Here is a 14,164-nt window from a genome sequence, read left to right on the forward strand (position 1 = left end):
TTATCAGAATTCAAGTTTAGAAGTCTCAAACTTCTTTGTCTTTTAAAAATCTCTCATATCTCTACACATACAGAGTAAAGTATAAGTAATAGGATAAAATAGACTTTAATTTGGTATCAATGTGATTTCTTATTAAACTGAGTGATAAAAGTCAGAATGAGGGACGCTTCATCAAAATTGTAAAAGACGTGGTTTTGTCATTTGACCTTCTACATCACCTCCATAAATCAATTTTACTTAATGTTCTATTTTCATATACCCTTGCTGATAGATTTGCTTTTGTTTTACAAAGACCACCTAAAAAGAATATAGTTTTTTCTTATGATATATTTTTTTTTTTTTTTTTTGAGACAGAGTCTCACTTTGTTGCCCAGGCTAGAGTGAGTGCCGTGGCGTCAGCCTACCTCACAGCAACCTCAAACTCCTGAGCTCAAGGGATCCTCCTGTCTCAGCCTCCCGAGTAGTTGGGACTACAGGCATGCACCACCATGCCCGGCTAATTTTTTCGATATATATATTTTTACCTGTCCATATGATTTCTTTCTATTTTTAGTAGAGATGGGGTCTCGCTCTTGCTCAGGCTGGTCTCGAACTCCTGAGCTCAAACGATCCGCCCACCTCGGCCTCCCAGAGTGCTAGGATTACAGGCGTGAGCCACCGCGCCCGGCCTCTTATGATATTTTAAAGACTGTGTGTGTGTGTGTAACAAGCACCTTGCAAACAAATATATCCATTTGTAATTTGTAAAAATAAATTATTTCCATATTTGAGGGTGAATATTTGCATATTTGATATTGAATTTTTACCCATAAACATTTTCCCAGTTCTACAATGTTTCCATGTATTTGCATTGAAATAATTAAACTTTTTAGAAAATAACAATTAGCAGAATTCTAAAATGTTTTATTACTGTTAAAATATCTTATTAAATCATAGCTGCACAATGGCAAGATCTGTAATGTAGTAGGAATGCATAAATATAAATTTTAGTTAGGTTGCTTTTGCTTTAGCCTCCCCAAAGCACATTTTTAAAAAAATCCTTGAGCAAAACCAAGGCTTTAATATTATAGCATATATGTCCAAAATTGTGTCTAATTTTAATATCTAAAAATTAAGCCTTCCCCAGTAAAGAGCAGACAACTGTTAAGGTAGATTCAAGACTAAAGTAAATGTCTGAGGTTGTGTGGGTGAGAAAGCTAAGAAAATACATCCTCTAGTATGTAGGCTTCCCCAGCTCCCCCTGCTTTCTTTCTGTGTCATGACCAAAAATCACAGTGCCTTGACATCTCTGTGACCCAGCCAAATGGAGGTTTTTCCCATCAGGATTCAGCCAAAACTGGAGCCTTGAATATTCCCAGGCACTGATAAATTTATCTAGGTTGTTGCCAAAAACACTGAAAGAAATGCCCTGGCCCTGAGCCAAATTCCTTAAACCTTCATGAAAACTCCATACCCTGTCCTCCCTCATGGTGTACGTACCTAAGTAGAACACCAAGTTTCACTCACTGTTCATCCTGAGGATTGCTATTAAACTCTGTAAGTTCTTCTAATAAATGCTTTAAACCGATCACTCTGGCATTTAGTACTTCTTTTTTTGCAATCCCAACAGGTCCCATCTCAGTATATTTTGGGGTAGTCCCTGTGGGAACTCCCCTTCCACAACATCCTAAATTTGATGGGATGAAATGAAGTTATAGTAAATCATTAACATAAAGAAATGGAGAAAAGAAAAAATGGCAGACTAGAAGCAGCCTGCAAACACAGGTTTCGAGGAAAGAAGTGAAAATTGCAGGCAGCTGTGTATATATGGATTGCCTTTCTCAGCAGGAATATTTTGAAATCACAGAGAAGCAACATGGGACACTCAGTGTGGAGAAAAGGTAATGGGGTGATATATTTGATAAGATCAAAGCATATGTGGGGAAGAATAAGAGAATAGAGTGCTGGGATACTGCACTCACCCCACAGGCATGGTAGTTGAGATGTGACAGGGCTCCCTCTGCCACCACAGACCTCTATGTGGATGGACTGGGTTCTTCCTGGAGTCTGCGGAGTCATTGCACCAGACAAGAGGTGCGATGGGGATTGGGCAGCAGGTAATGCCATCCTAAGCTCTTGAGTGCATGGTCCCAGGTCAAAGCAGATCCAGCTTTGTGGCAATGAACTTCACATACTCACCCTGGGCTGGGGAGGGAGCAGACTATCCAGAGGCTCCCCTGAGTGACATACTGTGACTGGAAGCCAAGCACCGCTCCCCTACAGTGCATTGGGATTTGAGCACAGGAGTAAACTAGGGTGCTGCAGGCTCCAACCTGGGAGACTTTGGATGACTGCTTTGGTGGGTCCTTGTAGGGGCAAGGAGAATTCCATGGTCCCTGGGCTGCTAGAACTGACCTCTGACTGCATGACTTGGCATCCAGGCAGTCCCTGAGTCTGTGGAACAGACTACCATTGGCTCAGCCTTGACTCTACCCTATGCCCCAACTACATCCTGCCTGCTTGGCCCTGACCCCACTACCCAGGTCAGATAATTCCCACCATCCACATGGCCTTGCTTCTAACTCTGAGGCCCTGCTCAGAAGTCCTGCTTCTGGCTCCTCTGCAGTCTCAGATCTGAGGCTTCCATGCTGGAGACCAAGGATCTGCCACTGTGCCTCTAGAGCTCCCACCAGGCCTGTGAAACCACCTCCAAGATTCCTGCAATGCACCTGGGCCCCAAGACCAGCTACTCCAGCCCAGAGCCTCCACCACCATCACAGGTGGAACTACTCAGAAGTCCAATACACTGACATGGATACTCCAGCCTTGAGCTACCAGTACACTAGGACCTGGTTTGGGCAAACACCCACAGACCAGGAACACAAGATGACTGCTTAGATAGCATCATTCAGCTGCTACTCTTACCTCTATAGGAAAACCCTGGGCGAAGCAGTCCACACAAAACCTGCCTCAGTGAAGAGGGATTCATCCAGCTCCTAACTCAAATATCCTACAACTATATGGTGAACAATCCAACACCCAGCACAAAATCATCCAGCACAGGCTTGAACAGAGGCAATCACAAAAGAACAGAACAAGCCAGAAAAGCCGCATTACTGGATTCTAGTGCAAATGCCCCTCCCCTGCCACATCAACATTCCAGAGCAGGAAAAAAAGCACCATCTAGCAACCACCTCTTCTTCTAATTAAGCAGGAGAGTTCCCAGCAAAGAACAGGTGCCCTGCAAACCTGTTAGTCCTGAGCTGAGAAAAGATGTTTCAGACGAGAAGAAATCAACAAAAGAACCCTGGCAATATGAAAAATCAAAACAAATTGACGGCCGGGCGTGGTGGCTCACGCCTGTAATCCTAGCACTCTGGGAGGCCGAGGCGGGTGGATTGCTCAAGGTCAGGAGTTCGAGACCAGCCTGAGCAAGAGCGAGACCCCCGTCTCTACTAAAAATAGAAAGAAATTATATGGACAACTAAAAATATATATAGAAAAAATGAGCCGGGCATGGTGGCACATGCCTGTAGTCCCAGCTACTTGGGAGGCTGAGGCAGAAGGATTGCTTGAGCCCAGGAGTTTGAGGTTGCTGTGAGCTAGGCTGACGCCATGGCACTCAATCTAGCCCGGGCAACAGAGCAAGACTCTGTCTCAAAAAAAAAAAAAAAAAAAAAAAACACCAAAACAAATTGACACCCACAAGGGATCGCTATGGAGCTACAGCAGTGAACTCCAATTTCAAGGAAATTGTCAAAATAAAAGAAATGGAATTCAAAACCTGAGTGGCAAATAAGATCAAAGGAATTGAAGAGAAAGCTGAAAACCAACAAAAAGAAGCCAAAAAATATTGCAAGAAATGAATGAAAAAGTCACTAAAGAACTAGGCAAAATAAGAAAGGATATAATAGAACTTAAAGAAATGAAAGAGTCATTTAGGGAATTTCAAAACACAGCAGAAAGTCTCAGCAACAAACTAAATCAAGGAGAAGAAAGAGTCTCAGAGATTGAAGACAAGGCTCTTGACCTAATCCAGTCATTTAAAGAGGCATAGAAGAGAACAAAAAAGGTGGAGCAATCACTTAGATATGAAATTATGTGATGTGAACTAACATGTGAATTATAGATATCCCTGAGAGAGAAGAAGAAGGAGTTAAAAAATGAAAAATCTATTCAACGGAATTATTGAGGAAAACTTCCCTGGTATTGCCAGAGATCCAAACATCCAGATAAAGATGGTCATTGAATACTGGGAAGATTCAAAACAAATAGGACACCTCCAAGACATACTAATCGATGTGGCCAAAGTTAAAGTGAAAGAGAAACTTCTACAAGCAGCTAGATGTAAGTAATAACTGACCTACAAGGGAAAACTCATCAGGCTAACAGAAGATTTCTCAGTGGAAAACTTACAAGCCAGAAGGAAGTGGGATCCCATTTTCAATCCTCTTAAATAGAAATTCCAGCCTAGAATTTTATATCCTGCAAAGCTAGGTTTCACAATTGATGGAGAAATTAAGTCTTTTCCAGACAAGCAAACACTGAGGGAATTTGTCATGGTCAGATCTGCCCAGCAGGAACTACCCAAACTGCATTATACATGAACAAGCACAATAGATACCCAGCAGTGTAAAATCACTGAAAATAGCTAACGCTCACAATTCCAATAAAACAATAGCACAAGAAGGAAAACAAAGCATTAAGGTACTAACATTTATGATGATCAGAACAGCATCCCAGATTTCAATTCTGTCTCTAATCATTAACAGTTAAATGCAGCACTCCAAAGACATGAACTGGCTGAATGGATTAAAAAAAACAGAACACAAGTGTCTGCTGTCTTCAGGACACACATCTAACCCACAAGGATGCATAAAGGCTCAAAGTGAAAGGATGGAAAAATATTTCATACAAATGGAAATCAAAAGAGAGAAGGTGCAGCCATTCTCATATCAGATAAAACAAATGTTAAGCCAACAAAGGTAAAGAAATACAGAGATGGTCATTATGTAATGGTAAAGGGTCCAATTCTACAAGAAGACATAACAATCCTAACTATACATACGCCTAACATAGGAGCTCCCAGACAGATAAAACAAATTCTACTAGAGCTAAGCAAGGAATTAAATAATAGCATCGTAATTGCTAGGGACTTCAACACCCCACTATCAGAGCTGGACAGATCATCAAAGCAGAAAATAAATAAAGAAAAACTCGACTTAAATGAGACCCCAGAACAAATGGACCTAACAGATATTTACAAAACATTCTAACCCAAAACTACAGAATATACATTCTTCTCATAAGCACATGGGACATTTCCCAAGATTGAGCATATCATAGGCCACAAAACAATGTCTCAACAAATTTTAAAAAATCAAAATCATGCTCTATATCTTCTCAGACAATAATGGGTTAAAACTAGAAATCAACTCCAAGAATAACACTCAATTCTACACAAAGTCATGGAAATTAAACAAACTGCTACTGAATGATTATTGGGTCAAAATGAAATTAAAATGGAAATCAAAAGATTCCTTGAACTGAATGACAAAGGAGACACAAGCTATCAAAATCTATGAAACTAAGAAAAAGTATACCTTAGGGGAAAATTTATAGCCTTAAATTCTCACATCCAAAGTCAGAATGGTCACAAATTAACAGTCTAATATTACAACTCAATGAAAAGGAAGAGCAATCCAAACTCAAGGACAGCAGAAGAAAAGAAATAACAAAGTTCAGAGCAGAAATAGAAAACAAAAACTCATATAAAATGTAAGTGAAGCAAAAAGTAAGTTCATTGAAAGGATAAACAAAATTGACAGAACTCTTGCTACATTAACAAGGAAGAGAAGAGAAAGGATCCAAATAAGCTCAATTAGAAATGTAAAACGAGATATTACAACTGATAGTGCAGAACTACAAAACACCATCCATAAATACTACGGATGTTTATGCACATAAACTACAAAATGTAGAGGAAACAGACAAATTCCTGGAAACATACAACCTTCCAGGAATCAATCAGGAAGAAATAGAACTCATGAACAGATCAATGATTAAGCAATGAGATTGAAGCAGTAATAAAAAGTCTTTCAACAACAGCAACAAAAATCCCCAGAACAGACAAATTCACAGCCAAATTTTACCAGATCTAAAAACAAGAGCTGGTATCCATACTGCAGAAATTATTCCATAACACTGAGAAAGAGGGAATCAACTCCAACTCATTCTACAAAGGCAGTATCACCTTGATACCAAAGCTGGGAATGAACACAACAAAAAAAGAAAACTACAAACCAATATCCCTTATGAATATAGATGCAAAAAAATCCTCAAAAAAAAAAATACTAACAAACTGAATTCAGCAGCACATCAAAAAAATAATCCACCATGAAGAAGTGGGCTTCATCCCAGGAATGCAAGGATAGATAGTGCAACATATGTAAATCAATAGATGTGATTCACCACATAAACAAAAGCAAAAACAAAGACCCTATGATCATCTCATAGATGCAGAAAAAGCATTTGACAAAATCCAACACCCTTTCATGATAAAAATCCTCAACAAACTAGACATAGAAGGAACCTATCTCAATATTATAAAAGCCATATATGGCAAACCCACAGCCAACATCATGCTCAATGGGGAAAAGTTGAAAACATTCCCCCTAAGAACTAGAAAAAGACAAGGGTGCCCACTATTATCACATCTATTCAATATAGTACTGGAAGTCCTAGCCAGAGCAATCAAGCAAGAGAAAAAAATAAAGGGTATTCAAATCAGGAAAGAGGGGGTCAAACTATCACTTTTCACTGATGATATAATCTCGTATCTAGAAAACCCCAAAGACTCCACCAAGAGACTCCTGGAATTGATAAATAAATTCAGCATATTCTCAGATTACAAAATCAATGTACACAAACCAGAAGTATTTCTATATATCAATAATAGTCAAGCTGAGAGTAAAATCAAAGACTCAATATCATTCACAATAGCTACAAAGAAAATAAAATACCTAGGAATATACATAGCCAAGGATGAAAGATCTCTACAAGAATAACTATGAAACACTGAGAAAAAAATTGCAGATGACACAAATAAATGGAGAAATAGGAGGGATGTCCCAAAAGTATCCAGCCATTTCTAATATAATGAGAACATATTACATGGCTGGATCCTTTCCAGGCAGCACTTGTATATCATGCTCATGGATTGGTAGAATCAACATTGTTAAAATGTCCATATTACCTGAAGTGATTTACAGATTCAGTGTAATTTCCATCAAAATACCAATGGCATATTTCACAGACCTAGAAAAAATAATTCTATGCTTCATTTGGAACCAGAAAAGAGCCCAAGCAGCCAAAGGAATACCAACCAAAAAGAACAAAGCTGGAGGCTTCACATTACCGGAGTTCAAACTACACTACAAGGCTGCATTAAAAAACCCACCATGATGTTGGTACAAAAATAGAGACATATACCAATGGAACAGAACAGAGGACCCATATATAAAACCATCTACATGCAGCTAGCTGATCTTTGACAAAGCACACAACACTACATGCTGGGAAAAAGAATTCTTATTCCATAAATGGTACTGGGGAAATTTGATGGCCACATGCAGAAGAATGAAACAGGACCCTTATCTCTCACCACTCACAAATATTAATTCAAGATGGATAAAAGACTTAAATGAAAGGCATAAAACCATAAGAATTCTAGAATAAAATGGAAGAAAAACTTCCAGATAACAGCCTAGGCAAAGAATTTATGACAAAGACTCCATTAACAATTATAGTAACAACAAAAATAAACACATGAGACCTTGATTAAATTTAAAAACTTCTGCACAGCTAAGAAAATAATCAACAGACCAAACAGACAACCTACAAAACAGGAGAGAACGTCTGCAATCTACACATCCTATAAAGGGCTAATATCCAGAATCTACAAAGAACTCAAACAAATCAGTAGGAAATAAACTAACAACCCCATTAAAAAGTAAGCAAAAAAACATGAACAGAAGTTTTTCAAAACAAGGTGGACAAATGGCCAACAAACATAGGAAAAAAATGCTCAACATAACTAATCATCAGAGAAATGCAAATTAAAACCACAATGAGATAATACCTTACTCCTGTCAGAATGGCTTTTATTGAAAAGCCCCCCAAACAATAGATGCTGACATAGATGCAGAGAGAAAGAATATTTATACAGTGTTCTTATACACTGCTGGTGGGACTGCAAATTAGTGCAGCCTATAAGGAAAACAGTATGGAGATTTCTCAAAGAACTAAAAGTAGACCTATCATTGGATGCAGCAATCCCACTACTGCATATCTACCAAAGGTAAAGAAGTCATTTTATCAAAAAGACACCAACACTCGAAAGTTTATTACAATACAATTCACAATTGCAAGATGTGGCATCAACCCACGTGCCCATCGATTCATGAATGAATCAACAAAATGTGGTATATCTATATCATGGAGTACAACTCAACCATAAAAAGGATGAATTGTAGCCATTTGGAAGGAACTGGATACCATAATCCTAAGTGAAATATGTCAAGAATGGGAAAACTAACACCACCTGTACACTCCAATAAATTGGAACTAACCGATGGGCGCACAAATGCACAGAGGAAGTAAAAGTCACTGGAAATCAAGTAGGGGGAGGGGGCAGGAACAGAAGAGCAAAAACCCACCTATTGGATACAACGAGCACTATTTGGGTGATGGGCACATTTATGGCCCTGACTTAAGCCTTGTAACAAAATCATCTGTACCCCCTTAATAGTTTGAAATTGTTTTTTTTTTAAAAAAAAACTCCAAACTTTTCTTGTCAATAATTCTTTAGGTGTTCAGATTTGAGGGGAAAGGCACTTTTTATATTTCAAGGAAAATTGAACAACTTGAAGGAGAAGGAAGCAGACACATACACACTCTTGCCCACCTCTTTATGTAATGGTCCTTGTGAAAACTAGGAGTTTTCTATATCTGAAAAATGGCTTGATGATCACAGGTGATCATAAAATTAAAAGTAAAACTCTTTGTTCCTGACCATTGAATGTACTGCTAATGAAAAGCTTGAAGCAGATTTTAATTTTACTAGAAATATAATTTCTTTCAACTACTTAATGACATATGAGATTAAGTACCAAGTTTCTTTTCAGTTTGAGCAATACAAAGTTAGGACTCCTTTGTTAAAAGAAACCCAACTTTAGAACTTTTTCTCTTTCCAACTAAATAAAGTTGAAGACAGCATGTTTTACCAGGGCTGAGTATAGAAAACAATTTGATAATGTGACAGTTTCTTTTATAGTTACCTTGGCCCTCTATTTTTAAAAAAGATATAATTTTTAACTTTTATGTATAATAATTTAGACTTATAGAAGAGTTCCACAAATACTACAGAGAAAAACTTGAGATTTTATGATTTTCCCAAAGCCAGATAGCCACCAAGTGGTATGGTCAGGTTTTGAAAGCTAACAGCTTGAACCCACTGCTCATGCTTTCAGTCACAGAAATCTCAAAAGTTTTTCCCAGGGTCATAGAATGCTAACAAGTGATAAAGCAAATACTGAAAAGCTGCTTCTACTGACAGCAAATCCTGTGACTTTTACATACACATTAAAATTCCTTCTGTCTGGATAAGACTACAAAGCTGCCTGTTCTGGTTTTTATATACATAGAATAGAATGATTTTCTGTACAATGAAACTAAACTATGAGAAACCACTGAATGATTAGAAAAATCAATCAAATGAACAGGGTCCTATATAAATTTTAACAACATTTTGCTAAAGTCATGGGACTTAACCACCCTGTTGAAACAAAGTCTATTTGTGTCCCAAACTTTTGCTAGAAAGGATCATGCTTCTTTGGCTGTTTCTATATACCAAGAAGTAGCTGCCTACCTGCTCTTGCATTCTGAATCCTCCCTGATAGGGCCTGTAGCCAGGATCACAAAAGCTTTGTTTCATACCATCAGCGGTACTAGTCAAACATTAATGGTATTATTTTATAGTAACGTATAGTAAAATCAATTTCAAAAAAACAAGTGCCTTCCATGATCTGCTGTTTCACTTTCTACCATTTCAGTTACTTGTCATCAACAGCAGTTCAAAAGTATAAAATGGAAATTTTCAGAAATAAATAATTTATAAGTTTTAAATTATATGCCATTATAAATACTGTGATGAAATTTCACACTGTCCCACTCTCTCTCACCCTGGATGTGAATCATCCCATCACTCACCTCACTTCATCTCATCATGTAGGCATTGTATTTTCTTGCATAATCACAAGAAGAGTGAGTGCACTATGATAAGATATTTTGAGAGACTGACAAAGATAACATGCATATAACTATTATTACTGTATATTGTTATAATTTTTGTTTTATTTTATGAGTTATTGTTAATTTCTTAATGTGTCTAATTTATAAATCAAACTTTATCAAAAGTATGTGCATATAGAAAAAAACATAGCGTATATAGGGTTCGGTACTATCCATGGTTTCAGGTATCCACTGGGGTCTTAGAACTTATTCCCTGGGGATAAAGGGAAACTACTGAATAAGCAAATGACCATGATCTGAATTACCATTTAATCAGAGAAAAAATTAAGAAAGTTTTATTTTAGTATTTTTACCTGCATTTTATTTTCTAAACTGATATATTTTTATTACATTTCTCTGGAAAGTAAGTCAAGGTTGAAATCTATCAAATGCTGAATAGTGTCCCTCCAAAATTTATATATTGAAGCCCTAATTCCTAGTACCTCATAATGTAACTTTGAGATAGAGACTTTAAAGGGGTGATTAAATTAATGTGAGTCTGTGACAATGGAGTCGAATCTAATTTGACTGATGTCCTTATAAGAAAGTAAAATTTGGACACATAAAGACACACTAGGGGAAATACCACATGAGAACACAAAGAGAGGGCAACCATCTGCTAGAGAAGAATAGAGGCTTCAGAAGAAAGCAAGCCTGCTGAAACCTTGATCTTGGACTTCTAGCCTCCAAGACTCTGAAAAAATAAATTTCTATTGTTTAAACAACCAAGTCTGTGGTATTTTGCTATGGCAGCTCTAGGAAAATAATGCAAATACTTTAAATATTAACAGGAAAAATAATTACAATATATACACATATTATAAAATAACAAATATAGCCATGCATGACATAATGACATTTCAGTAAATGATGGACCACATACATAATGGTTGTACCATAAGATTATAATACTATGCATTTTCTATGCTTAGATACACAGATACCATTGTGTTACAGTTGTCTACAGTATTCAGTATAGTAACATTCTGTACAGGTTTGTAGCCTAAGAGCAATAGGCCACACCATAAAAGGTTATATAGCCTAGGTATGTAGTAGGATTATATCTTCTAGGCTTGTGTAAGTATATTCTATGATGTTTCAACAATGATGAAGTCACCTAAGGGTGCATTTCTCAGAACAAACTTCTGTCATTAAGCTACACGTAACTGTGCTTGTATGCAAATGCCCTCAAAATATGTTATTATCTCAAAATTAATATTAAATATTGAAAAGTTGATTTATTTACCAAACATACCCTACTGTCAATGTTCTTCATTGTTAATAGATCAAGGGACTTCAGAGAATGTCCTGTAGGTGAAATGAAGTAAAGGCACACATGGACTCGAGAATCATGGTACTCAAAAAATGAACGTTTAATCTTCAGTTCTTCTTGAAGATATGCCTCAAGTTGAGCATCTATGTAGTCAATTATTGGTTGGTAGCTAAAAAAAGATTATTTAAACATTTAGTTTAACTTATTAATAAAATCTGGTCTTCTTTTTCACCACTTAATAGTTAATATACATACCAGTTTGCCATAGTGATAAAAATGTGCATGACATGTCCATACAAAGATAATATTAAATAATTCTAAACCAATAATAAGGCCCATGCTTTACTCTATGGGTATGTAAAACGTAAACATAAAGAAAAACTATGTGAAGGGTATACAAAAACTCTCTGCACACTTGTTTTAGCACTCCTCCGAATCTAAAATCATCTCAAAATTAAAAGTTTTAAATAAGAGGGTATCGGAAGGGCCTAGAAACTAATTGAAAGCTAACTAAAATACTTCTCAATGACCAAGGCTGGAAAATTTTGATCAACAAAATCAATTTCTATAGCATTGTATTATAACTCATGAAATAAATATCCATTAGTCCAAATGATGTATATAAATAATTGAATGAATGAATATATCATTGGGAGAGAAATAAACTATGCTTTAGACAAAAATTCAAATTAGTAAACGTAGAAGAGATGAAGAAAGATACAAATTTGACATTAAAACACCTGAATGATAATTGTTACAAGCAAAATCCAAAATATATGCTTTAAAAAGTGGGTGAAAGTTTAAGGAGAAAGAGAATATTTTCATAGTCTCAAAGCAAATATTACCAACCAAGATGTTTTTTCATTACAAAGCAAAAATTATAACTTTATAGTGGATATTACCTTAATCTTAGTCAAGTTTAACATCACTAGTAATAAGACATATCCACGTCATGTCTTTACTGTTATGATATATTGAGAAAGGTAAATCAACTCTGTAGTATTCTTGCAAAGTTCACAGCCTTGGTATAAACATGAGAAAATATTAGGAAAACCCAAATTTAAAAACATTCTACAAAATAACTGGCCAGTTCCAGGAGCCCAGTAGAGAGATTTTTGCACCCCATTTGAGCAAAAAATATCAAGAATAAATGCACTGAAGTAGCTAAAAACAGTTTTACTTTACCAGTGTCATCCCTCCCCCAAAGTGGCATAATTCAGCGCAAAAAGAGAGTCCATCAACCCACAAGTTCACCTATGGTGAAGTGAGAGCAGAGTAAGCACCAGGCTTGAAGGAGACATAGAGACTTTACCAAACAAACAAAACCTGAGGAGGTCCATCACCACTAGACTTGCCTTACAAGAAATGCCTAAGAGAGTTCTTCAAGTTGAAATTAAAGGACCATTAAATAGCAACATGAAGACATATGAAAGTATACTACTTACTGGTAAGGGTAAGTACACAGTTGAAATCAGAAAATTCTAATGTTGTAATATTGATATGTAAATGATTTATTTTTTATTTTATTTTTTTAAATAAAAAAAGTTGAGACAGAGTCTCACTTTGTTGCCCAGGCTAGAGTGAGTGCCGTGGCGTCAGCTTAGCTCACAGCAACCTCAGACTCCTCGGCTTAAGCGATCCTACTGCCTCAGCCTCCCGAGTAGCTGGGACTACAGGCATGCGCCACTATGCCCGGCTAATTTTTCTATATATATTTTTAGTTGTCCATATAATTTCTTTCTATTTTTAGTAGAGATGGGGTCTCGCACTTGCTCAGGCTGGTCTCAAACTCCTGACCTTGAGCGATCCACCCGCCTTGGCCTCCCAGAGTGCTAGGATTATAGGCGTGAGCCACCGCGCCCGGCCTGATATGTAAATGATTTTAATGCTATAAAAATTAAAAGAAAGTATTAAAAATAACTATAGCTACAATGATTTGTTAATGGCTACATATTTAAAAGAATATAAATATTGACATCAATAATATATTAGGTCATTAAGTATGAAATGTCCAATTTCCTTAAGTACTAAGTTTGACAGTTGATATTTCTGACATTTCACTTTAACATTTCTTGTTTTTTTTCCTATTGTGAAGGTACATCCTATCCTCAGTCTTTCAAATGCATGGTTTGGCTTGTGATTACCTTTCAGGTTTTTTAAGAGGAATTTTTGTGAAACCATGGATAAGTCAAAAATTCATGTTATTTTCAAATATGAGTTCCATCATGGAACTAATGCAATGCAGATAGCTCAAAATATCATTGAAGTGTTTGGGAAAGATGTGGCTAAGGAATGCATAGTACATCAATGGTTTGAGCAGTTCCATTCTGGTGATTTTAATTTTGAAAGTGAGCCATATAGGTGACTTGAGACCAAGATGGATCATGATGAGCTGAAAGCTGTAGTGGAAGCAAATCCATCTCAACCTAGCAGGAATTAGCAGCAAGGTTTAGTGTTACTATTCCAATAATATTGGACCATTTGAAACAAATTAGCAAGGTAAAGAAGCTGGATAGATGGGTACCACATGAATTAAACGAGTGTCAGAAGAAAAATCATCTC

At 36.7% G+C, this 14,164-nt stretch overlaps 1 protein-coding gene across 1 annotated transcript in view; it reads right to left on the reverse strand.

Moving 5' to 3' along the window:
* SEPTIN14 (septin 14) overlaps positions 1-14,164 on the reverse strand; it is a 74,991-nt gene that overhangs the window by 36,871 nt on the left and 23,956 nt on the right. The window contains exon 5 of the mRNA XM_069485860.1: positions 11,585-11,771. Within this exon, the coding sequence (XP_069341961.1) occupies positions 11,585-11,771 (187 nt within the window). The remainder of the gene's footprint in view (positions 1-11,584; positions 11,772-14,164) is intronic.

This window comes from Eulemur rufifrons, chromosome 14 (assembly GCF_041146395.1).
Source record: "Eulemur rufifrons isolate Redbay chromosome 14, OSU_ERuf_1, whole genome shotgun sequence".
Classification (NCBI taxonomy): domain Eukaryota; kingdom Metazoa; phylum Chordata; class Mammalia; order Primates; family Lemuridae; genus Eulemur; species Eulemur rufifrons.